This window comes from Chiloscyllium punctatum, chromosome 46 (genome assembly GCF_047496795.1).
Source record: "Chiloscyllium punctatum isolate Juve2018m chromosome 46, sChiPun1.3, whole genome shotgun sequence".
NCBI classification, from domain to species: Eukaryota; Metazoa; Chordata; class Chondrichthyes; order Orectolobiformes; family Hemiscylliidae; genus Chiloscyllium; species Chiloscyllium punctatum.
The window spans coordinates 56,418,054-56,440,533 of record NC_092784.1 but is presented as its reverse complement, the minus strand read 5'-3'; the positions used below and the strand labels follow the sequence as shown (position 1 = coordinate 56,440,533).

The following is a 22,480-nucleotide window of genomic DNA, read 5'->3' as shown; positions in this document are numbered from 1 at the left end:
AATCTGGGGACAACATGGTGGCTCAGTGGTTAGCATTGCTGCCTCAGAACACCAGGGACCCGGATTCCATTCTGGCCTCGGGCAACCGTCTGTGTGGAGTTTCACGTTCTCCCTGTGTCTATTTGGGTTTTCTCTGGGGTTCTGGTTCCTTCCCATCGTCCAAAGATAGGTAGGTTAGGTGGATTGGCCATGCCCTCTAGTGTTCAGGAATATGCTGGCTAGGTGGATTAGCCATGAGAAATATATGGTTACAGGGAGAGAGTTTTTTTTGGGGGGGTTGACATGCTTTGTGGAGGGATGGTATAGAATCTATGGGCTGAATGGCCTTCTTCCACACTATAGGGATTCTAGGATTCTAACAGCAGATCACACCTTACAGCTCAACGCCACCTGTTCCAAACTATTCACGCTACCCCTTCCTTTCAGTTTTGGTTAGTGCAGTGACAACAGGATAAACGGAAAATATTTCAAATGTAATTGGTAAAGACAGAAAGAAGCTAGAATGTGCTTATTAAAACATGCAAATTAATTAATTATTCTAAAATATACAAAGTGTTTGAGAGGACTAAAACAGCAGACACTGGCTAGATTAAGGGTAACTCAAATTTCCCTAATCCTGAGTTTTTGTTGGTTCACAGCTTGGGCAGCTTAAAAGGTCAAATCTTTGAAAGGAATAAAACTAAAATTGTTTGTCACCACAAGACAGATTACCCAGCTCACCCACATCAACACAAAACAGTTGTTAAACAGCTCACTGGTACTCTACAAAGCATTGAGTCACTCACATACTTCATCATAATAAAAAAAACTTGAAGAGTGGACACTGAAGGAGCATTACCTGTGTTTTAGGAGCAGGGAAACCCAGAATAAGGCTGCCACAAAGAAAAAACCAGACATCACTAGATACAGCAGAGGCAGGGGGAACTCGCCAGCCGAAAGGTAGGTCCTCGGATTTCTCGCCGTTATGTCAATCTGTGAAGGAAAGTCTGAAGTGCTAAAGTACAGACTGTAGACGTTAAGGAAAAAAAAAGGAGTGACAATAGCAAATAATAAGAACCATCTGAGCTCCACTTATGTGCTGCCCAGTGTGTACCCAAGCAGGATCGTAGGTTTGAGCTTTTCAGGAAGTTACTTTGATTAGCATGCCAACTGGACTTTGACACACTATCCTCACAACAGTACTTCATCTCATCTCAACTCACTAGTCTTTCAGCCCCAATACCTCCAATGTATTTGTTACAACTACAAATAACAAGTTATGTTCAAACAAGATTATACAGGTCATTCAGAGTTAGAGTGTAGTTTCACTACAGATCACCCAGGGAATCAGAGTTGCTGTATTTGACATATATTATATAGCCTGGGGTATGGAGAGATCTAAAAATGTTCCTTTATCTCTCCCTTCCCCCCACCCCCACAACGTGGATAACCAGGAATCTCTCTGGTCTTACCACCTGCTGTTGGTGTGTTGGAAGAATTTGCAGATTGATACTCAACATGTTCGGCATGTCATATGTGGACCACCCTTGGCCACCGTGGTTGGGCTGGGACTTGAACTCCAAAAGGTTCAAGGTCAAGGGCGCTAACCACTTATCCACACAACCTTGTGTAGCTGGCACCAACAATCAACCTTCGGAAAACTAAGATTACCTGATGTTGGCACCTGTCGCGGTGAGAAGCCAATTAAGCGTGTTTTATTTAACATGCACATTCCAATTTGCATGAACTGCAAAGACACTAACTAGGAATTGAGCAAAACGTTTTATGGAATACAAGAAGCGATGGTGGGATCATAGGTACAAGATGGCAGCCGTTCAATCCCCCTTGAGCTTGCTCCTGCATTCAACCTGACCAGAACTGATCCGTATTTTAATTCTATCTACCTTCCTTGATTTGTTGGAAAGCTAGAAACTTAAAGGCAATTGAGGAGAAATAGATCTCCCATTTCCCCCTCCCAGTGTCCTTCAACAAACATACTTACTGTCATGTCAAATGCAACAGCATGTTTTTTCTCTGAAGGGATCTTATGACAGTTGTGGAAGCTGAGCGTATAAAGACCTTCCTCTGCTGGGCTTAGAATCTTCACAAAGAACTGTGTGGAAGAATTACAAAATGGTACTAAGATCAATACATATCACAGGAAGCAATTAGGTTTTGTGAAGAAAAGATTCTTACATTGAAGGTGTAGCTTGCATTTGTGTAGAGCAATTCAAAAACTTCCTCGTTCTTTTCAGCATTGCTCTGCAGAAGAAACAAATTTGATATAAGATACTGCAAAACACTTAGCCAAGCAGAGAAACTGAGAGAACCACCATAACTTTGTTACTGAAGCATATAATCAGGGAGCAAACGGGTGCCTGCACTATGGACAACTGCCACACACCCAACTTGAACCTAGCCAAGCCCTTCGAACAGAAAGGTCACCCACTTCACCAGCTTTAGAGACTAACATTCAATATGCACCACCAAGAAAACTGATGATCTACTGTTTACCTCAGCGCTGCTTTTGGGATCTTGCCTTATGCAATATCCCTACATTACAAAGCAATTGCATTTCGAGACATACAGTATTTTATTGAACTATAGTAAACTTCATAGATTTCAAAAAAGTCTGACGTTAAGAAAGAGGGGAGTTTGTTTCTACAGCTCAGGATCCCCCAGGTTCTCATCATTAATTAAAAGGAGTTATGCATTACGCCTACACCACGCCAATAAAGCTCAACCTGGTATTAATAAAAAAAACTGCACTGACAATTTCAATCTGTACTCCCTACTAGAATGCTAATTATGCTCCACTGCTACTCCCTTCAAAGCTTTCTTGTTCTGCTCTGGCTCCAGCTCTCCACATCCTGAGAGAGGATGAGATGAGATTGTAAAGGAGAGAGCAAGTGAGCACTTTCACAAACCAGATGAATGCATACATACTCAACTCAATTATTGTCACTTTGTGGGTCAAAAGGCCTCCTCCAGTGCCGTACATTTTTATAACTTGAGGACCTAGTAACAGCTATGCCCGTGCAAATGAATCTGATCCACTCACTTCCTTCAGCTTGGAGCTACTCATCCACAGAGACAATTCCCAACTCCGCTGCCAGACTAGGAGACGTACCAACCCAAAACATTTCCAAGTCTGGAGGCGGTAAAACGAGACTAGTGATTTCACAGTGTCTCTGTGACTCCCCTCTCCTGCTTTTCTCTGACACATCAGAACAACCCTGCTCCCCCATCCTCACTCACCACCATATTTTCCTCAAATGGTAACTTTAAATATCTAGTCAGTGCCATCTTTCCCAGGCAGCCCCTTCCAATAACAGCACCCATCTATAATCTGCAGACAACCAAATTTGACCAAGGACCTCATGAAAACATTGATTTGACTTACTCAGTCACAACAAAATCCAGAACCGCAAGAACTATTTTATACATTACAACAGGATAGAGCAGTAGATTCTCAGACACAATGAACAGTTGGTTAGGAAAAGCTATCTCCCTAATCTGGTAGGTGTCAGGGTCACTAGTTTGAGTCCAGCTGCATTCTCTGGTTAGATAGAAGGTAACCGTGCCAATGCTGATACTCAGAGTAACCATTTTCTCTGAAATGGAATTTGAACCAAAACATTTGATGCAATTATAACGCTGCAGAGACCAACCTCTTTAACCGGCTGCACTTTTCCTTTTGGCGCTTCTTTGGCCTTGCTTTGATCGGTTTCTCTTTTCCGTCTCGTCTTTGAACCTAGTGAAATACAATTTCAGCATGAGGCCATACCTCAAACATGAGCAATTTGACAAGGAGAATAGCTAGGCCAGGCCTAACCAGCAACTTTAAAACTGGACGCTAGCAAGTGATAGAAAAGCTAACCAAGCAAACTCCTCCAGCTTCTTCGGTCGCCAAGTACACAGAGACAGCATGGAAACAGACCCTTGGCTCCAACTTGCTCATGCCAAACAAATATCCTACATTAATCTCACCCCATTTAGCAGCATTTGATGAGAACTCATTGACCGAGGTAAGAAACAGGAAAATAGAGGTCCCCTTGTTGGGAGATTTCTAAAGGCCTCTGAATAGTTCCAGAAACAGAGAGAGGAGAGGATTCTGGTTAAGAGTAAAAGAAACAGGGTAGCTGTTACAGAAGACCAACTTTCCAAATATGGACTGGAAATGGTACGGTTAAAGTACTTTAGATGGGTCAGTTTTTGTCCAAGGTGTGCAGGAGGGTTTCCTGACTCAGTATGTAGACAAGCCAAAAATAGGTGTAGCCACATTACCCAGTACCAAATCCAACGAACCAGGCCAGGTGTTAGATTTGGATGTAGGTGAGCACTTTGGTGATAGTCACTACAATTCAGTTATGTTTACTTTAGTGATGGAAAGGGATAGGTACATAACGCAGGGAAAGATAATGATGTTTAAATTAGGCAAGATTTGGGATGCATAAGATGGGGAAGGAAAGCCAGGGGATGGGCCCAATAGAAATGTGGAGGTTGTTCAAGGAACAGCTACTGCGTGTCCTTGATAAGTCAGGCAGAGAGGAAATGGCCGAGTGAGTGAGCTGTGGTTTACTAAAGAAGTTGAATCTCTTGTCAAGAGGAAGGAGGCAGCTTATGTAGAGAAGAGGCATGAAGGCTCAGCTAGGCCACTTGAAAGATACAGGTTAGCCAGGAAAAAAGAGAGAGCACTAAGAAGAGCCAGACGGGGACATGAGAAATCTTTGGCAGGTAAGATCATGGAAAATCCTAAAGCTTTGTATAGGTATGTCAGGAATAAAGGAATGACTAGATTAAGATTAGGGCCAGTCAAGGATAGCAGTGGGATGTTGTGCGTGGAGTCCTTAGAGATAGGAGAGGAGGAGAGGCGGTAAATGAATATTATTTTTGCCATATTCACACAGGAAAAAGACAATGATGCCGAGGAGAATACTGAGATACAGGCTACTAGACTAGACAGAATTGAGGTTCATAAGGAAGTTGTGTTAGCAATTCCGGAGAATATGAAACTAAATCAGTCCCCTAGGATTTATCAAAGGATTTTTTGGGAAGCTAGGGAGGAGATTGCAGAGTCTTTGGCTTTGATCTTTATGTTGTGGTTGACTACAGGAATGGTACCAGATGACTGCAGAATAGCAAATGTTGTCCCTTATTCAAGAAGGGGAGTAGAGACAACCCTGGTAATTAGAGACCAGTGAACCTTACTTCGGTTGTGGGTAAAATGTTGGAAAGGATTATGAGAGAGGGGATTTATCATCATCTAGAAAGGAATAAGTTGACTAGGGATAGTCAACATGGTTTTGTGAAGAGTAGATCTTGCCTCGAATTCTTTGAGCTGGTGACCAAACAGGTGGATGAGGATAAAGCGGTTGATGTGGTGTATATGGATTTCAGTAAGGCGTTTGACAAGGTTCCCCGTAGTAGAAAATTGCAGAAAATACAGAGTCATGGGATTGAGGATGATTTAGCAGTTTAGATCAGAAATTGGCTAGCTGAAAGAATACAGAGGGGAGTAGTTGATAGGAAATGCTCACCTTGGAGTTCAGTTACTCATTGTGTACTGCAAGGACTTGTTTTGGGGCCACTGCTATTTGTCATGTTTATAAATGACTTGATGAGGACTTAGATAGGTTAGTACGTTGCAGATGACAAAATTGATGCAGTGGTGGACAATGCGGAAGGATGTTACAGGTTACAGAGAAACATAGATAAGCTGCACAGCTGGGCTGAGAGGTGGCAAATGGAGTTTAATGGCAAAAAGGAAGGTGTTTCTCTTTGGAAGTAGTAACAGGAATAAAGAGTCCTAGGCTAATGAGGGGATTCTTGGTAGTGTGAATGAGCAGAGAGATCTGTGTCCATGTGCATAGATGCCTGAAAGTTGCCAATCTGGTTGATAAAATTGTTAAGAAAGTGTACTGTGTGTTAGCTTTTATTGGTGGAGGGATTAAGTTTCAGGGCAATGAGGTCATGTTGCAGTTGTACAAAACTCTGGTACGGCCGCACTTGGAGTATCGCGTACAGTTCTGGTCGCCTCATTATAGGAAGGATGCGGAAACATTGGTAAGGGTGCAGAGGGTATTTACCAGGATGTTGCCTGGTATGGAGGGAAGGTGTTGAGGAAAGGCTGAGGAACTGGAGGTGACTTAATTGAGACATAGAAAATGATCAGAGGATTAGATCAGGTAGACAGTGAGTGCCTTTTTCCTTGGATGGTGATGGCTATCACGAGGGGACATAGCTTTAAATTGAGGGCTGATAGAGAAAGGACAGATGGCAGAGATAGGTTCTTCAGAGAGTAGTTAAGGGCAGGGAATCTCCGGTCTGTAACAATAGTAGACTCAACTTTGGGAATCGACATTTCAAGCATAAGCTCTTCATCAGGAATGAGGAATTCCTGATGAAGAGCTGATGCTTGAAACATCGATTCTCCTCCTCCTTGAGCAGCTGGGCTTTTCCAGCACCAAACACTCAATTCTGATCTGCAGTCCTCACGTTCTCCCTCACCAAATTTAAGGGCATTTAAATGGTCATTGGATAAACATATGGATGATAATGGAACAACGTAGGTTAGATGGGCTTCAGACTGGTTTCACAGTTGACAACATTGAGGGCTGATGGGCCTGTATTGCACTGTAATGTTCCACATTCTATTTGGCCCATATCCCTCTCAACCCTTCCTGTCTATGTGCCCATCCAGATTCCTTTTAAATGTTGTAATTGTATCCACCACTTCCTCTGGCAGCTCATTCCATACACACACCACCATCTGCATGAGTAGGCTGGCCATTAAGTCCCTTTTAACTCTTTCTCCTCTCACTTTAAAACTTGTGCCTCTAGTTTTGGATTCTCCAGCTTTGCAAAAACGACCTTGACTATTCACCCTATCCATGCCCCTCATGATTTTATATACCTCTATAGAGGTCATCCCTGGCCTCCAGTACTTCAGGTTAGGTGTTAGCTAGGTTCAGGTATCACTCTCAGTGTTCAGAATTACTAAAATTGCTACAGTGTGGAAACAGGCCAGTCTGTCCATCCTGTCCATACCTAGAACCACTCCCTTCCCTTCTCTCCATAGCCATGTGTACTGTGTTCTTTCAGATAAAACAATTCCTTTGGAGTTGAGACCCCTATTTCTTAACTTGTACTAAGTCCTGGTCCCCGATCGCTGCGGGGTGCCGGTCTTGATTTTAAAATTCTCAACCTCGCTTTCAAATCCCTGTGTGGTTTTGTGCCTCCCTAATCTCCTCCAGCACCACAACCTTCCACGACATAATCATTCCTCTAAATCAGAGGTGTTGTGCATCCCTGAATGTAATCGTTCCACCATTGGTGGTCATGTCATTTGATTAGACTCCAAGCCCTGGAATTCCCTTCCTTCGCGTCTCCACCCCCACCTTATTTGCCTCCTTCTAAACATTCCTCAAAAAACTGCCTACTCAAGCTTTATCTCCTCAAGGTTTGTTTTACAATGCTCCTGTGGGCACCTTCAGACCTATCGGTATGTTAAATTTGCTATATAGGTTCTTGCAGCCACAGTAAATGTCTCAGTAGGAGTATTGTGGGACACAGTCTGGGTACCATCTTCTAAAAAACATTCAATAGCGGTCCACCTATGGTGGACATGAGAGACTTCGCGCACTGTTCAAGGAGGACAAGGGACAGTCTCTCGATATCTTGGCAAAAGATTAGCCAACACTACCAAAATGAATTAGGTGGTTACTGATTCACCTTGCGTAGACAGGAACTCCCAGTGCACAATTTGGCCACTATGTCCCTGCAGTAGCACATGTCAAAAGTATCATTCTGCCTATGAAAACATTGAGACATCCTGAGAACGTGAAAGGCATGAATAAAGATGCAAATTATCTCTTCCCTTTTACACTTATTATGAAATAAATGTTATCCAGTGAACTATTGTTGAAGGACAACAGCAAAGACAGTATTTTCTGCTCATAAATTAGGATCAGCCATTCACCTTAAGACAGTTGCATGACCGCAGTAACTGCTAGGCATTCTTTATAATATTCACAAAAATAGTGGATTACTGCTAGTGAATCTGGGTCATGGTAAAAAGACTACCACAGTCAAAAGGAGAGTTAGCACCTCTCTGAATTTAATGTCTTGCAGAATCCCCCAGCACTTCTTTGCTCGATTACAGCACTGGAGCAGGATGCAGAAACCACGCTACACCTCATGCACTGGGGGAGATTGCAGCACCTGAAACTTACAATACTGCATGCTATTCCTCACTGTCGGTAGAGAGACAGCCAGAATCCAAGAGGCAACTGGTGGTGGTTTTCACACAAGGTCATTGTATTTCTTTTTTTAAATGTTCAATTTAATTGCAATGCAGCCATGATTTAGAAACTCCACCCCCAGATCAAAGCTAAGTAAACATGTCAAGTTTCCTCCAAATATATCAATACTGTTTCAGACACAAACAGCTGCATACATCAGCGACTGAGAGAGGGGTATAAAAAAGTTACAGCCTGTCTGTATACTTTCTTTCTTGGAAAATACAAGTCAAAAGTCTCATGACCAGATTTACCATTCTTGTCTTTTTGGTCTGTTCCTTTTGTCTCCTGGCTCTTTGCCTGTTTATCATCTTTCTTCGCATCTGGTGCATTTTTCGTTTCAGAGTTCTGTTGATAATCCGGTCCCACTATCCACAGCTTTTTCTGTCCACCTTGTTTCTTCATGAAAACTCTGTGGACATAGGATTTCAACATTTGACTTTCAGCATTATTAACACCAACGCTGACACAACACTTTCTGACTTTCAATGTTTTTTCGCCATGGGGATAAGACTCAGGGAGATGGTGATCCAGTTGTGATGTCAATGGAAGTGAGAATCCAGAAATCCAGAGACCCAGCTAATGCTCTGAAAATAGGGTTTAAAACCAATTAAACCAACTGGTAGAATTTAAGTTCAATTAATAAATTGGGAATGTAAAGATGCAGGAGGGGTGGAAAACCATAGTTTAAGGATGGGGGGGGGAGCCTCTTAAGACTAAGATGAGGAGAAATCTCTTCAACCAGAGTGGTGAGCCTGAGGAATTCAGTACCACACAAACTGGTCGAGGCCAAAACATTTTGTTTTTTTTTAAGATATAGCTCTTGTGGCTAAAGGGATTAGGGGTACTGGGCTTGATGATCAGCCATGGACATATATTAATTGGTGGAGCAGGTTAATGGCGTATTCCTGCTCCTATTTTCTATGTCTCCATATTATAACTAAAATATGGCGTGACTGAGATGAAAATATAATGCTGGCAAAGTCAAGATCGTGGAGAGAATGAGGTGTGGCTGCCAGAGGGGTTGCTGGAATAGTTTAAAGACAAAAGAACTATTTTGCCCTTGTTTATTCTCCACAGCTTGAGCGCTTCACTGGCTAGTCCAGCATCAATTTGCCCATCCCTAACTTTATTTATTCACCTGCAGACTTTGGTGTCGCTGGCTCAGCCAATGTTTAGTGAGCATCTCTGTTGCCCCAGAGAAGGTGGTGGTGAGCTACCTTCTTGAACCACGGTAGTCTGTGCTTATGTAGACCCACAATGCCAGGGTTTTGAACCAGCCACGCTGAAGGAATGGTGATATATCTTCAAGTCGGGATGGTAAGCTGCTTGGGAGACAAACCTGCAGGGGGTGGTGTTCCCATGTATCTGCTGCCCTTATCCTTCGAAAACGGTCATTGTTGTAAGTGTGGAAGGAGCTGCTTGGTGAATTACTTCTGGACAAGCTGCTGGAGGAGCAGGTTTTTGGGAGGGTGGTGGTGATGTTTCCAGAATTTTGATCATGTGACCATGAAAAATGGTGACGTTGTACCAAGTTAGCATGGCACGTGGCTTGGCAGAAAACTTGAGGGGTGGTTGTGCTCCTATAGCGCAGGGAGACATCGTGGATTCAGCAGTGCTTGAGTGAGCAGAGATGTGTTGCAGCAGTGCATCTTGTAGCTAGCACACATTGCTGTCACGGTGTGTCAGTGATAAAAGGGGTGAGTGGTAAAAGTGTCAGGAGTGATGCCAATCAAGCAGGCGGCTTTGGTTTTCTAGTATGGCTAACAGACTTATTTGTTGCCTCAAGTTTTTAAAAGATGGAGTCAGAGAACAGGCCTTCTTTCCACATGAAGTCAAATGTAGCACCATATCAAATCAAAACATTTACAAGACATGACTAAAGTGTCCAGAGTATAGAATATACAGAGGAACCTCAATTATCTGAACGACACGGGCAGGGAGTGTTACGTTGGATAACTGATCGTTCGGATAACAGTTTAGCCAAGCATCGGGACCTTGTTCGGATAATTCGAATGCCGGATAATCAAGGTTCCTCTGTAATCCCTTCCACATGGGATACAGACAATTTTCGCATGAGGCAAAACTTACTTTTTCTGCGTTAGATCAAACTTGAAGAGGGTGAGGGAATCCCCTGAAGAACTGTTGTATTTCTCGAGCAAACATGCATCAGACTCATCTACCTGTACGAGAAACATTTAAGGCAGACATGTTAGAAAGGTATTTGAAATTGCCATCAAGCCAGCAAAGCATTTTTTCATTGTCGGAAAGGAAGGTTACTGTTGGAGGTGGGACTGTCGGTCCGGAGAGTCCACCTGAAACAACTGCAGCCCATGCAGTGGACTAAGTGGCAGAAGCAACAAATGACGTTGTACAGCACTCTGTAAACCCTCACTGCCCTTAAAGCAGACAGTCGCATCAATTTTTACAAAGGCTTGTTTTAGTGAAGCAATGCCAACAATTTAGAGAGTGCCAGCTGTCGTTCAGTGGGTAGGTCCCACTTAAAGTCAGAAGCCTACGAACTCAAGTTGCACTCAGAGGTTGGAACACAACCCACCGCCCGAAGTGACATAAAGAATGTGGTGTATAAGAACTTTCTTTAACAATACTCACTGTATAGGCAGCCACACCATCAGTCTTCGTTTTTGAAAGGCTAAACCCCATCTGGTGTATGAAAGGAGTCAGAAAACAATCAGCAAGATCATTTTAAAAACAAAAATCAAAAAAACAGATACGAGATCATCTCGCTAGTGGTCGAGAAATCATATTTAGCACAAAGGTCCTCCTGCATTTTCCACAGGAACCGAAGCAGACCCAGCCTCCCCAAACTATGAATTTGCATCATGTAACAATATTACTCGAGGCAGGACGCAGAGAGACAAGAGCTGTGGGGCTACGGTCTAACCTTGCAATTTACCAACTTAAACAACAGAAGGGTGGGAAGCTCAAGGAAGGAGTGGGAGTCACCTGGTGGGCAGGGATAAAGAAACCCTGAGGAGATGCAGTATGCAGAGGTGTGATGAAAAGGAGTAGAATTATGCAAGTTTGTCTTCAGGATGGTCAAGACAGACCCGATAGGTCAAGTAGTTTTGTATTCTGCTGTGCAATTTTATAACCGAGCTGTTGCTGATCTTTCCTTCATGATTCTCTCACTTGCATTACCTTTGAATGCTTGCCCTTCCATTCGGACTGGCCTACCTCTGTCTTTCTAACATGGATCTTTTTAGTTTCTGTGCCTCACCATTTGCATCCCCAACCATCTCCTACTGCTCCACCATAATGACTTGTTGACTTTCGGGTACTAAAACACACTTGTTACAACAATTTCTGAAACATCTGCTACCAGGTCATGACCAGACTGACAATCTCTTCTCCTTCTGGGGCAGTTTGTTACACATTCACATAAACTCTGCTTACCAACCAACAACCTGCCAGGTTGAAGTCTAGTGAAAGATCAGTCGATGATCTGACCTTTTTCTTCCCAGGTTGAATGGCCATGGGACCAAGTCCCATGCTTGACACTGATCAAAGACGAAAAGGCTGACACCTCAGCATAGTGCTGATGAGTACTGCTTCTCCAGAGGAGGTACTATACAGAGGCCACATCCCACTCAGATGATGAACGTTGAAGATCCCATGGAGAGTGGTTGCACAGCCACCCGGAGGGTCTGCATTTTGAAATGGTACTATTTCTAAAAGCCTACATTTAAATAGGGATGTTCATGTTCACTGGATATCTCAAAGGGTTTTAACTGACAAGGAGTTACTCTGAAACATCACTGTAGTTATGTTGGAAATAACTAAGATGTACAAGCAGAAGGTGGTCATTTGGCCGAGTCTCAACATTGCTTTCTTATCTTTTCGCCATAATCAGTCAGGGAATTGATGGTTAAAAAGAAAAATCTCTCAGCCTTGAAGAAACCGAACAGCCCAATCTCTCCGATAAAGAAATCCCTGAAGTGTTGCCACAGCTGGAACGTAAGAAACAGCATGCAATTTACACAGAGCAAACGTCCACAATGGGCTAAGGACAAGAAGCGAGCAATTCAAAGAAAACTAAGCAAATTCTCCTTGGTGCCTCGGCAAAGTCATCTCTGAATCAAGGTGACTAAAACACAATCTCTAGTTATTTTCACATTGTTGTTTGTGGGAGTTTGCTGTGCACAAAATAGATGCTGCACTTCCTATGGCACCTTTTGGAAGGGAATCACTTTAATTAGTTAAGATCTTTGAACATTTTTGAAAGTTGCTATATTACAAAAATGCAGATTTTCTTTTGTTCCAACTACTCACTTCCAAACTACATTTCAGATTTGACACATTTCCAAGCTTCCTTCTACCATTTGCTAGTATAGCCTTTGGTCAACTTTATCCCCACACCAGCACTCATCACTTGGAGGCAGGGCACTCTATAGCATCCTGTATCCATACAGCTCAGATGGACCAACAGGTAAGCACGCATGCACACAAATGTTGGGGATTGCATTTAAACTGAAGTAACAAAGTACATATTCTCCAAACAAAGTGGAACTGGAGAGCTAGCAACATGCAATTCTATTTTTTTGTCTGAATAAACCACCCAACAGAATGGTGGCCAAAGTCGTCCCTGAGCACATATTGAACCCACAATTACTGGCCAGCTAGCCTGCAGGGCAGCAGGGAAACATGCTTTCAGTATACAAGGGGTGCATGTCAAATTTATGAACATTTGACTTATGGACACTTGTACTTACAAATTCAACCCCTTGTAAGGGGTGCAATTTTGAAGACCCTACATATGAATAGTTTCTGTACTTATAAACAGCTGCCTTTCATTATCCTGCATTATGGTCCAACAACTCGGGTACAAGTACTCTTGCAAACAGAGCTGAAAATGTGTTGCTGGAAAAGCGCAGCAGGTCAGGCAGCATCCAAGGAACAGGAGAATCGACGTTTCAGGCATCAGCCCTTCTTCAGGATGATGCCTGAAACGTCAATTCTCCTGTTCCTTGGATGCTGCCTGACCTGCTGCACTTTTCCAGCAACACATTTTCAGCTCTGATCTCCAGCGTCTGCAGTCCTCACTTTCTCCTCTTGCAAACAGAGTCCAGGATGGAGCCCATTCACAAGCCAGGGATTGCCTGTACGCTTTTCTCACACAGCACAAGCTTCTAGTGGCTTGACGGAGTATGGATTAGGTAGAAAAGATTGCTTTATTTTTATACAACCCTTCCAGCTCATTTTCAATTGCAACTCTGGCACATGGGGCTCTAGGGATACAACTAGGTAACATTGCAAGACCAAAGTACCAACCACAGAAACCAGTTGGAACCAATATCTCAGCCAGGGATGACCAACTACTCCAATCCTTGGTAATGTTTGACTCAATACATCAAGAAGTGAGAACTGCAGATGCTGGAGATCAGAGTGGAGGGTGTGGTGCTGGAAAAGCACAGCAGGTCGGGCAGCATCAGAGGAGCAGGAGAATCGATGTTTCGGGCATAAGCCCTTTGTCAGGAATTCCTGACGAAGGGCTTTTTCCCCAAAACGTCGATTCTCCCGCTCCTCGGATGCTGCCTGACCTGCTGTGCTTCTCCAGCACCACACTCTCGACTTCCTCAACAAGTCGGCTTCACAAGCTTAAAATAGGGAATCAACTCTTGGCTACACCTGAGTACAGTGATCAGAAATGGACTACATTTAGCTCCAAGTCCGCTATGAACCCCTCCAGAGTCTAACAACTAATGGGGAAATATTAAATGACACCTCTCCAACTGTTTAGTGACTTCCATGCACACTTCTACATATCATGTTGTATGAAAACAGTGTGCGGAAATCCAATATTTCAAATTACTTTTATGGCTATAATTCAAAATGGTTACTTTAGGCAAAGTACAGGTGCATAACATTCTTCTCCTGAACAGGATGAACCAAGTCAGGCATTTTACTTTTTAATTCTTTGAAGGTACAGCATTAGTAGTACTAATCCCCATTAACCCTGGAGAAGATGATTGTTAGCCATTTACAGGACTGCCCAGCAGCAGAGGGAAGCTTGGGCAGGGGCACGGAGGTCATTTCAAACTAAGCTTTGAACATTCGAGTAAGTCAGGACATTATTATTGTGGCACAGCGTTGAGATGGATTTCTAAACTACATTGCATTTCACCAAAACCACTCACTATGATCTTCCTCAAGTCAAGAGCTGTCTTTAATCGAAGATTCGTGAGGTTGACCTCCAAAGTCCCATTGGTGTTGAAGCCAAAGGTGTTCAAATGAACTCTTGATCTGGTGTCATCCTGAAACAAGCAAAAAATGAGATTAGCCCAGGGAGACATACTATAGCCTTGAATTGCATGATATTTCGAGTCTATCGGCCAAATGTTGAGAAGTGGAATTGGTGAAATTCAGTCAAATGGATGAAACATTTCTTCTGTGCTGTATGACTCTGTAGATCATAGCATTTTAACCTGGATTTCATAGCCTATAAGGGTCAGATAGTCACAGAATCGAGAAACTCAATTCCATTTCCAAGAGGGATCAGCTGAGAAAGCTAGTCAGGAGAAAGCCATTTTTTTAAATATTAACTGATAAATAACATTGAACAATCTCTCTGGTTCCTTAAAAATTCATGTTATGACTGCAGAACAAAAAAAAATTGATGCGGAAAATTTCAGTTTCCCTCTAAATGTTCCTTTTAAGTGCACCATTTTCAATCAGATTTATTTTTCATTCCTTTGTGCTACCTCATTAGGATTCCCCACGTCTCAGTGAGGATTGTCCAATCAGATGGAGCCTCGTACCTTGCTATTCCTTGTCATGTTCACAGTCACCCTTCAAGGTCACCACACTGGATCAGGTGCCAGATCGGTCTAATTTTGAACGATCTCAAGTTTGCAGACAGTAAATCCACTGACAACTTTAAAGGAACACACAAACAAATTGCTGGAGAAATCCAGCCGGTCTGGCAGGCTCTGTGCTGAGAAAACATATAGCATTTCCAAGTCCAGTGACCCTTCAAAATGTTGACTGATTTTTCTCCACAGATGCTGCCAAACCTGCTGAAACCCTCCAGCAATCGCAGTTCTTTACTTTACTTTACTTTAGATAAAAGTAAGGAGCGTCTTGAAAGAGAGAGAAAGGTAGAGTAGTGGCAAGGTTAGGAGAGAATTCCAGAACATCAGGTCTAAGCTGCTGAAGGCATTGGTAGAGAAATTAAAATTAGACGTGTACAAGAAATGACAGAATTGTACGGTTGAAGAGAGGGAGGGAATGAGGCCAAGGCTTCCAAACCGAAACGAGAATTTTAAAACTGAAGAGGCATCAGATCAGGAGCTAATGGGAATCAATAGTGACAGATGTAACAAGTGAACTGGACTCGATCACAGTCAGGATACCAGCAGGTGAGATATGGATGAGATCAAGTTTACATGGGGAAGTCAGAACAGAGAGAGAGAGAATGGTATTTGGTAGAAATGTTTCACTCATCCCCCAGAACAGGCTAGTCTAAGGGATTTCCACTGCTGCTGTGGGTTTGCATTCAGATCTTAAGGAAGAGCAGGACTCGACTTGGTGACAAGATCCCCAGACTCGTACTGTGCTGTCACATCATCTTGGTTTAGGAATGGCCTTGTGGCATTACCACAATAAAATTGCTGTAAACATGCATCACCACGAAAAGCACCCAAGTCCACTTCCACAACATCACCCAACACCAACACTGCTTCAGCTCAACTGTTGCTACCAATCTCATCTGTCATCTTGCTGTTTGAAGACCTGACTGTTCCTAGACACTCGCATCGACTAGTTTGACTCTTTACAAACTTAAGGTTTTCAAAATTACACAATCATGTCAAAATGCGCTGTAAACCCTGCTTCATAGGCTACATTAGCAGTTGGTTAAGAAAAGGTTTGATTTCAAACAAAGAGCAGAACACTGCAATTAGTGGAAATGTAACATAAAAGACAGAAAAAAACTGAGCAGGTCGGTGCATACAAACGCAGTTAATGTTTAGCATTGACCTTTTATGAGGTGCGATATAGGAGAGAGATTCAAACGAAATACTGAGGGGCTGGGTTCAGTTAAGTTGCGGTGCGCTCAGCAGGGTCATTAAAGTTCCCAGGAAAAGCTATAGGGCGGAGAAGATGGAAAGGGTCACGAAACTTAACTTGAAGCTCAGCAGACAAGGACTGAGGGCCTTGTACAGGGTGACACACTTATCCACAGAATCACTTTCCGCGGTTTCAGTTACCCCCAGTTTACCACAGCCAGAACATATTGTCGGCAACGTTCTGGAACCAGCAACCAGGAGGCTGCTGGGAAGGTCAGTTTCCCATTTAATTGAATGGGTCCACTCCGGAGTTAGGTCCTGGAACGTATCCCCAATGGGTACAGGGGGACTACTGAACTTAAGTGCATATAATATACAAAACATGTTAAATGGGTTTGTAGCGCAGATGGAAATTGGCAGGTATGATGTTGTGGGCATCACAGAGACATGGCTGCAAGGGGATCAGGGCTGGTGACTAAATATCCAAGAATACACATCCTCTCAAAAAGGACAAGCAGATGAGCAGAAGTGTCTGTGTTGCCTTATCAGTAAGAACAGAAACTAAATCAATAGCAAGAAGTGGTATAGAGTTGGAATGTAAAGAAGCTGCATGGGTAAAGATGAGGAACAGTAAAGGAAAAAAGACCCTGATGGGAGTTGTGTACAGCACGAGTCAGGATGTGAGGAAGAAAATAAATCAGGAAATAGAAAAGAATGTAAGGTGGCAGGAATAGAATAATCACGCAGACCTCAATATGCACACAGACTGGGAAAATCAGGTTCAGAGTGGATCTCAAGAAAGGGAACATATGGAATCGCTACAAGTTTTTTTTGGAGCAGTTTGTGGGGTACCTTTAACGGTAAGGTCCAAGGTAGTGCTGCTGAACAAAGATGTTGGTGTGCAAGTTCATAGTTCCTTGAATGTAGAGTCGCAGGTAGATCGGATAGCGAAGGCAGCATTTGGTCAGATCATCAGTATAGCAGTTGGGAGGTCATATTGCGGCTGTACAAGACATTGGTTAGGCCTCTTTTGGAATATTGCGTGCAATTCTGGTCTCCCTGCAATATGAAGGATGTTGTGAAACTTGAAAGGATTCAGAAAAGATTTACAAGGATGTTGGTGGGGTTGGAGGGCATGAGCTACAGGGAGAGGGGCCGGGCTGTTTTCCCTGGAGCGTCGGAGGCTGAGGGAAGATGTTGTAGAGGTTTAGAAAATTATGAGTGGCATGGATCAGTAAATAGCCAAGGTCTTTCCCCTAGAATGGAGGAATCAGGAACTAGAGGCATAGACTTAGGATTCGAGGGGAAAGATATAAAATGGAGAGAAGAGACAATGTGTTCACATAGAGGGTAGTGAGTGTATGGAATGAGTTGCCAGAGGAAGGGGTGGAGGCTGGTACATTTACAGCATTTCAAAGGCATCTGCATGGATATATAACTAGGAAGGGTTTAGAGGAATAAGGGGATCGAGAGTGTGGTGCTGGAAAAACACAGGTCAGGCAGCATCTAAGGAGCAGGAGAATCGACATTTCGGGCATAAGCCTTGTATCTAAGGAAGAATGCGTGGCATGGGGTGGGGGGGGGGGGGGTGTCCAGAGGAGGTTTACAAGAATGGTCCCAAGGATGAAGAAGCAGTTGAGGATTCCAGAATATTGAGGGGGCTGGATAGAGGTGGATGTGAAACGCTGCTTCATCAGTCAGAGACTTTAGGACCTGACGGCACAGCCTCAGAGTGAAGAGATGACCCTTGGGAACTGAGGTTAAGAATTTCTTCAACCTAAGGGAGATTCATCTGTGCAACTCATTGCTGCAGAAGGCTGTCGAGTCCAAGTCATTGGGTATCTTTAAGACAGAGATAGATAGGTTCTTGATTAATAGATGATCAATAGTTACTGGGCGACAGCAGGAAAATGGGGTTGAGAAACATATTAGCCAAGATTGAACAGCGAAGCAGATTCAATGGGCCAAATGGCTTTATGATTTTCCACTTCATCAAATGGTAAAACTATCATGTAATCAAACTGATTAAATGTAATCAGCCGAAATGCAAAGTCTGTTTCTCTCTCCACAGGTATTACCTAACCTGTGGAGTAATTCCTGCATTGATTTTAAAATTCTCTTCCTTGTTTCAAACCCTCCATGGCACTACTCTGCAGTCTCCTCCAGCCCCATGATTGCCAAGATATTGCACTCATTCAGTTCTGCCACCCTTCCTTCCCTTTTCTAATTAACGCATCACTGGCAACTGTGCCCGGAGTCCGAAACTCAAATTCCTTTCCTGAACCTCTTGCCTTACTTTACTTCCTCAGAATCCACTTTTTTGACCAAGTTTTTGTTCACCTTCCTTAAATCATTCCTTCTGTGGCTCAGCACGAAAGTATGTTTTATAATCTCACCCATCAAGCGCTTAGGGATGTTGAAATAATGTTATACAGACTATTTAAAAGCAAGCTATATAGTATTAGCTGAAATGAACAGAACACTACACAAGTGCTGCAGCACTAGTTGCTCAGCAAGAAACACAAAAACAGTCAACGCTGAATTACAATCTGTGTGCCCACTTATACTGCTTTGATTAATATCATCAAGCGATCACAAATTTAAGAACAATAGTTATTGGATGGGGTTTAAACACAGACATAAAGGGAAACAGACATTCAAACACAAACTGTGAAAGTGGCTCTCCAGCATCTCACAGAGAAAGAACATGAGCAACTAAGCACTTCAGTAGGGGGAGGGAAGAAAGATCATTAGCCCACAAGACTATAAGATAAAAGGAGTGGAAGAGTGCAATTTGGCCCATTGAGTTTGCTCTGTCACATTAGGAGAGACAATTGCCGTGTGGTACCATCACTTGACTATTAATCTAAAGACCAAAGTAATGTACTGAGAACCCAGATTCACATCCCACGACGGAAGAAGGTGGAAATTGAATTCAATAAGTAAGAAATCTGGAATCAGAGTCTAATGATGACGAAACCATAGTTGACTGTCACAATCTGGTTCACTAATACCCTTTTGGGAAGAAAATCTGACCTCCCTACCCTGTCTGTCCTACATGTGATTCCAAATCCACAGCAATGTTGGTTGACACTCAACTGTCCTTTGGGTAATTAGGGATGGGCAATAAATTCTGGCAAGCCAGTGACATCCATGCCCTGTCAATGAATTCTTAAAATGATGCACTTCTGATCCTACATCTTACGGTCTAACAATCTTTCTTTCTTCACTATCCTAAGAGGAAATGAGGATCAACGAGAACAGGCAATAAGGTTGAATCAGCTATATACAGTACTAAGACTTTACTGAAACAGGCAAAAGGATTATTAGGAACATGTAGACCAGGAAGGAGAAAGAAAACAACGATGTTGAAATTCAAAATGTGAGGCTCCTATGAGCAACTAGCAGATCAAGTTGGATGATCCCTGGAATGGTAGGTCTAACATATGAGGAACGGCTGAGGATCCTGGGATTGTATTCATTGGAGTTTAGAAGATTAAGGGGAGACTTAATAGAGACATACAAGATAATACATGGCTTGGAAAGGGTGGATGCTAGGAAATTGTTTCCGTTAGGTGAGGAGACTAGGACCCGTGGACACAGCCTTAGAATTAGAGGGGGTAAATTCAGAACAGAAATGCGGAGACATTTCTTCAGCCAGAGAGTGGTGGGCCTGTGCAATTCATTGCCACAGAGTGCAGTGGAGGCCGGGACGCTAAATGTCTTCAAGGCAGAGATTGATAGATTCTTGTTGTCTCGGGGAATTAAGGGCTACGGGGAGAATGCGGATAAGTGGAGTTGAAGTGCCCATCAGCCATGATTGAATGGCGGAGTGGACTCAATGGGCCGAATGGCCTTACTTCCACTCCTATGTCTTTTGGTCTTAAGTGAAAGGTTCATAAGATATAAGGGCAGAATTAGACCAGTCAGCCCATCGGGTCTGCTTCATCATTCGATCATGGCTGATATGCTCCTCATCCCTGTTTTCCTGCCTTCTTCCCAAAACCCTTCACCCCATTACTAAAGAAAAAATCTTTCTAACTCATCAAATTTGCTCACTGTCCAGCCTCCATTGCAGTTTGGGGTTGCAAATTCCACAGATTCACAATCCTTTGTGGAAAGTAGTTTCTCGTCAAATTTAAAACAGAGTTGAGGATAAACTACTTTTCCCAAAGGGTTGTGAATCTGTAGAATTCCCTACCTCCTTATCCTAATATGATGACCTCTTGTCCTAGAATGCCCCACAAGAGGAAGCATCCACTCCACATCTATTTTATATCATCCTGAATACCTCAATTTGATCTCCCTTCATTCTTCTAAATTCCAGAGAGTATAGGTCTGAAGATGAGCAAAGGACCTTCTTTTTCCAGAACTGGCACAGTCTGCAAAATGCTGGTTAGAATGACAACTTTGGTCATCACACATGGGTAAAAGTCACCAACGTCACAGAGAACAACACTCTCATTAAAGAGAGTGGCTATTGTGTCAGGTGAAGGGAAGAGACTGAAAAGGAGGGATCTTCATGCATCACTGGTCTGACAATCAATTGGGACTGCATGGTGGCTCAGTGGTTCACACCGTCACCTCAAAGCATTAGGGATCCAGGTTCAATTCCAGCTTCAGGTGACTGTCTGAGGGAGTTTGCATATTCTCCCCATGTCTGCCTGCGTTTCCACAAAGTGTACCGGTTTCCTCCCACAAACCAAAGATGTGTACGTCAAGTGAATTAGTCACAACATCTTCAGGTTCTGGATGCCTCCTCTTTTCCCTTTGGCCTCGGAGGTGTTCGCCTCATCCCCATCTTCAACTCCCCAGTTAAAATACCCCATGAGCTGTCTTCACTGATGGAGGGTGTGTGTGTGTGGAGGAGTCTGTTCAGGGACACGTAGGTGAGGTGCATTAGTCAGGGGTAAATGGACCTGAGGCACAGCCTCAGAGTGAAGAGATGACCCTTCAGAACTGAGATTAGGAATTTCTTCAGACAAAGGGAGGTTCACCTGTGGAACTCATTGCTGCAGAAGGGTGTTGAGTCTAAGTCATTGGGTGTCTAAGACAGAGATAGATAGGTTCTTGATTATTAAGAAAATCAATAGTTACTGGGGGACAGCAGGAAAATGGGGTTGAGAAACATATTAGCCAAGATTGAACAGCAAAGCAGATTCAACGGGCCAAATGGCCTTACGATTTTCCACTTCACCAAATGGTTTTGTCCTGAGGCCCACTGAAGACGTTAACTAGGATGGCTACAAAATGCCTGGAAATGAACCTTCCAGCTCAGCAAGCAAATCTACCCGAGCTACAAATCTTCTCAAAATTCAGGGGTAAGTGTACAGTAAGGGGAATGGGTCTGGGTGGGCTACTCTTCAGAGAGTCGGTGTGGACTTGTAGGGCCGAAGGGCCTGCTTCCACACTGTAGGGATTCTGTGAAGTGAGTATGGCAAAGATGTCGGCATCATAGAGATGTACAGCATGGAACGAGACCCTTTGGTCCAACCCTTCCATGCCGACCAGATATCCCAACCCAATCTAGTCCCACCTGCCAGCACCCGGCCCATATCCCTCCAAACCCCTCCCTACTTATATACCCATCCAGACGCCTCTTAAAATGTTACAATTGTACCAGCCTCCTCCACTGCCCCTGGCAGCTCATTCCATACCCGTACCACCCTCTGTGTGGTAAAGGTTGCCCTCACGACCAGGGTCCTTCCTCCAGCCTGGCCACACTGCCAGGTCATCAACAGCAGTAACACACACCCACCCACATCCCTCCACACACACACACACACCCAGACAGACAGACAGCCCTCCACCACTGAAGACAGGGGGTCATTTTCACCAGGGAACTGGGGCCGGGGGTGGGGGATAAGGTGAACACCTCAGAGGACCAAGGGAGGAGAGGAGGCCTCCAGTTGTCATGGGGGGGGGAGGGGAAGAGAGAGAGACAGGGGTGTTCTCCAACCGCACTGACAACCCGGCCACCCGCGACGAGCACCTCTCCCTTACCCGAAGGGTGAGGTGGTGGATCCGCGCGGCCGCCCCGGCGAGGAACAAGACAAACAGCAGCACGGCCCAAGAACCTCTCCCTGCCATCATCACACAACCGGAAGCAGCGGTGAGGGGGGGGAGGAGGACCCGCCATCAGACAAGCACCGCCCACCCCCTCCGCGCAAAAAC

The 22,480-nt window shown here is 43.8% G+C and overlaps 1 protein-coding gene across 2 annotated transcripts in view; it reads right to left on the bottom strand.

Annotated features, from left to right (window-relative positions):
* The window catches only part of gpr108 (G protein-coupled receptor 108), a 50,542-nt gene extending 28,119 nt beyond the window's left edge, over positions 1-22,423 (bottom strand). Inside the window, exons 1-10 of one of the 2 annotated variants that reach the window (XM_072564325.1) lie at positions 22,310-22,402; positions 17,159-17,365; positions 14,438-14,554; positions 10,893-10,943; positions 10,371-10,462; positions 8,534-8,691; positions 3,651-3,733; positions 2,176-2,241; positions 1,982-2,092; positions 839-972 (exon numbers count right to left, since the gene is read on the bottom strand). In XM_072564325.1, the coding sequence (XP_072420426.1) occupies positions 839-972; positions 1,982-2,092; positions 2,176-2,241; positions 3,651-3,733; positions 8,534-8,691; positions 10,371-10,462; positions 10,893-10,943; positions 14,438-14,554; positions 17,159-17,266 (920 nt within the window). In that variant the 5' untranslated portion in view covers positions 17,267-17,365; positions 22,310-22,402. Of the gene's footprint in view, positions 1-838; positions 973-1,981; positions 2,093-2,175; positions 2,242-3,650; positions 3,734-8,533; positions 8,692-10,370; positions 10,463-10,892; positions 10,944-14,437; positions 14,555-17,158; positions 17,366-22,309 lie in introns of both variants that reach the window. The other variant, XM_072564326.1, reaches the window with a different exon arrangement.
* Between the last annotated feature and the right edge of the window lie 57 nt (positions 22,424-22,480).